This window comes from Amblyraja radiata, unplaced genomic scaffold, assembly GCF_010909765.2.
Source record: "Amblyraja radiata isolate CabotCenter1 unplaced genomic scaffold, sAmbRad1.1.pri scaffold_703_ctg1, whole genome shotgun sequence".
NCBI lineage: Eukaryota > Metazoa > Chordata > Chondrichthyes > Rajiformes > Rajidae > Amblyraja > Amblyraja radiata.
The window spans coordinates 5,669-9,362 of NW_022630721.1; the positions used below are offsets into that span (position 1 = coordinate 5,669).

Genomic DNA, 3,694 nt, shown 5'->3' on the forward strand with positions numbered 1-3,694 from the left:
AGCCTCTGCAGCTGCAGTCTGGCTGGCTGGCTACGAGCCGCATCTTCACAGCCGGCCTTGGTTGCTCCAAACAGGAAAACCTGGTCGTCAAGCTGGTACAGAGAAGATTGACGAGGATGTTGCCATGACTAGAGGGTGCGAGCTACAGGGAGAGGTTGAGCAGGCTGGGACTCTACTCCCTGGAGCACAGGAGGATGAGGGGTGATCTTATAGAGGTGTATAAAATCATGAGAGGAATAGATCGGGTAGAGTCTCTTGCCCAGAGTAGGGGAATCGAGGACCAGAGGACACAGGTTCAAGGTGAAGGGGAAAAGATTTAATAGGAATCTGAGGGGTAACTTTTCCACACAGAGGGTGGTGGGTGTATGGGACGAGCTGCCGGAGGAGGTAGTTGAGGCTGGGACTATACCGACAGGTACATGGATGGGACAGGTTTGGAGGGATATGGACCAGACGCAGGCAGGTGGGACTAGTATAGCTGGGACATGTTGGCCGGTGTGGGCATGTTGGGCCGAAGGGCCTGTTTCCACGCTGTATCACTCTACGATGTGGTCAGAGATGTTAGAGATACAGCCAGGAAACAGGCCCTTCAGCCCATCAAGTCTGTGCTGGCCCGCGATCACCCATACACAAGCGCTGTCCTGCACACTTTACAATTTACAGAGGACAAGGATGTTTCCACTAGTGGGAGAGTCTAGGACCAGAGGGCACAGCCTCAGAATTAAAGGACGTTCCTTTAGGAAGGAGATGAGGAGGAATTTCTTTAGTCAGAGGGCGGTGAATCTGTGGAATTCTTTGCTACAGACGGCTGTGGAGGCCACAAGTCAGTGGATATTTTTAAGGCAGAGATAGATAGATTCTTGATTAGTGCGGGTGTCAGGGGTTATGTGGAGAAGGCAGGAGAATGGGGCTAGGAGGGAGAGATAGATCAGCCATGATTGAATGGCGGAGTAGACTTGATGGGGCTAATTCTGCTCTTCTCACTTAACATAGACATAGAAAACATAGAAATTAGGTGCAGGAGTAGAGGCCATTCGGCCCTTCGAGCCTGCACCGCCATTCAATATGATGACCTTATGAATTTGTGTCTATCTTCGGTGGAAACCTATATCTGGTTTAACTGGGCAGGGTGTGTCTGGGCAGTCCCTATATCTGACCCTCTCTCGCTTCCCTCCTGCTGCAGGGGAGCTGTACGTGGGAGGACTCAACAAGGGCATGTTCAGCAGCCTCCCCAAGCTGGTGGCCTCCCGCGAAGGTTTCCAGGGCTGCCTGGCCTCCATCGACCTGAACGGGCGCCTGCCCGACCTCATCGCCGACGCCCTGCATCGGGTGGGACTGATCGAGCGAGGGTGTGGAGGTAAGTCTGCCCGGGGACGGGATTGGGGGGGAACTGGGAGAGAGGGGGGGTCAGGGAGGAGTGGGGAGGGGGGTCGGGAGTGAGGGGGGGGGTTGGGAAGTGAGGGGGGTGGGAGTGAAGAGAGGGAGGGGGGACAGTGAGGGGGGGGTCGGGCGAGAGTGGGGGGGGGTTCGGGGAGTGAGGGGGGGGTCGGGAGTGAGGGGGGAGGTCTTTTGAGTGAGGGGGGCGGGTCGGGAGTGAAGGGGGGGTCGGGGCAGTGAGGCCGGGGGGTCGGGGAGTGCGCGGATGGGTCGGGGAGTGAAGGGGGGGTAGGGGAGTGAGGGGGGGTCGGGGAGTGATGGGGGGGGGCGGGAGTGAGGGGGGGTCGGGGAGTGAGGGGGGGGTCGGGGAGTGAGGGGGGGTCAGGGAGGAGTGGGGGGGGGTCAGGGAGGAGTGGGGGGGGGTCGGGGAGTGAGGTGGGGGGTCGGGGAGTGAGGGGGGGGGTCGGGGAGTGAGGGGGGGGTCGGTGAGTGAGTGGGGGGTCGGGGAGTGAGGGGGGGGGTCGGGGAGTGAGGGGGGGGTCGGGGAGTGAGGGGGGGGTCGGGGAGTGAGGGGGGGGTCGGGAGTGAGGGGGGGTCGGGGAGTGAGGGGGGGTCGGGGAGTGAGGGGGGATAACTCAGTGGGACAGGCAGCATCTCTGGAGAGAAGGAATGGGTGACGTTTTCGGGCGGAGACCCTTCTTTGTACTCGGTACTCGGTGGGCGTGTCGACCAGCATCTGGGGTTCCTTCCTATTCCTAACCACGTGTGGTGTCGGCAGGCCCCAGCACCACATGCCAGGAGGATTCGTGTGCCAACCAGGGGGCCTGCATGCAGCAGTGGGACGGCTACACCTGCGACTGCAGCATGACTTCCTTCGGGGGAACCCTGTGCAATTACCGTGAGTAACCGCCCGCCTGTCCCGTGGGCCACATTGGCAGGGCTGGCATCCTCTGTGTTGTAGAGTTAACTTGCAGTGGAACCTTCACCGGCACCCAGGGAACTCCAGGCAGCGCGCTGGCTCAGCGGGTAGAGCTGCTGCCTCACAGCGCCAGAGACCCGAGTTCCATCCCGACCACAGGTGCTGTCTGTACGGAGTTTGCACGTTCTCCCCCTGGGTTTTCTCCTCCGACACGCCAAAGAGGTGGCTCAGCCGGTGTAGAAGCTGTGGCTACACGGAGGTCGCAGGGCGGAGGCCAGATGGTCGCACTGCGGAGGTCACAGGGCGGAGGCCAGGGGTCACAGGGCGGAGGTCACAGGCCAGAGGTCGCGGGGCTGAGGTCACAGGGCGGAGGCCAGAGGTCGCACTGCGGAGGTCACAGAGCGGTCACAGGGTGAAGGTCGCAGAGTGGAGGTCACAGGGCGGAGGTCACAGCACGGAGGCCAGAGGTCACAGCCGGAGGTCCCTCATCCTGGTGTCGGTTTCACTGCAGGACATGTGTCATGTAACGGACAATAGACTGAGTTTCTCACTCACTCACTCACTCACTCACTCACTCACTCACTCACTCACTCACTCACTCACTCACTCACTCACCCACCCACTCACTCACTCACTCACTCACCCACTCACTCACCCACCCACCCACTCACTCACTCACTCACTCACTCACTCACTCACCCACTCACTCACTCACTCACTCACTCACCCACTCACTCACTCACTCACTCACTCACTCACTCACTCACTCACTCACTCACCCACTCACCCACTCACTCACCCACTCACTCACTCACTCACTCATTCTCTCTCCTGTGTCGGGCTTGTTTGTAGCTGAGATGTCGCAGGAGTGTTGGCGTCACTGATGTTCCAGCTCGCTGTAAATGTCAGTGGCCATCTGTATTAATTTGCTAAGTCATGGTATATTGCACTGGTGTTGCTGTGCAGCTCATTAGAATCAATTTGATGTTTTAATTGATTGCAAATCACTCTGCTAATTGACTTTCAAGCCACTGTGGGCAGTGTACAGTGTTGTGTATCAGTACCCAGACAGACAGACACGCAGGCAAAGTCACTGCACTGATGCACGAGCTGCCTGCTATTGTGTGGAGAGGCAACGTCTCTCGTCCTCTCCTCCCCACCCATCCCTCTCCCTCCCTCTCCCCCCATGTCTCGGCCTCTTGCCTCTCCCTTCTCTATTTCTCTCTACCTCTTCCCCTTACCTCTCTGCCTCTCTCTCTCTCTCTCCCCTTCTCTCTCTCCCCGTCTGTCTGTCTGTCTCTCTCCTGCCCTTCCTCATTCCCCTGTCTCTCTCTCCACCCATGTCTCCCTTCCGTCCCCCCACCCCTGTGTTTCCACGTAGACCCCTGTGGGTGGGGG

General features: G+C 59.1%; 1 protein-coding gene across 1 annotated transcript; it reads left to right on the forward strand.

The window, feature by feature from the left end:
* Window positions 1-1,183: 1,183 nt before the first annotated feature.
* On the forward strand, window positions 1,184-2,283 carry LOC116970291 (neurexin-1-like; the record flags this gene model as incomplete). Its single annotated transcript, XM_033016962.1, has 2 exons — window positions 1,184-1,357; window positions 2,156-2,283. Coding segments are annotated over 2 exons (302 nt in total), but the record flags the coding sequence as incomplete, so codon positions are not given.
* Window positions 2,284-3,694: the final 1,411 nt, after the last annotated feature.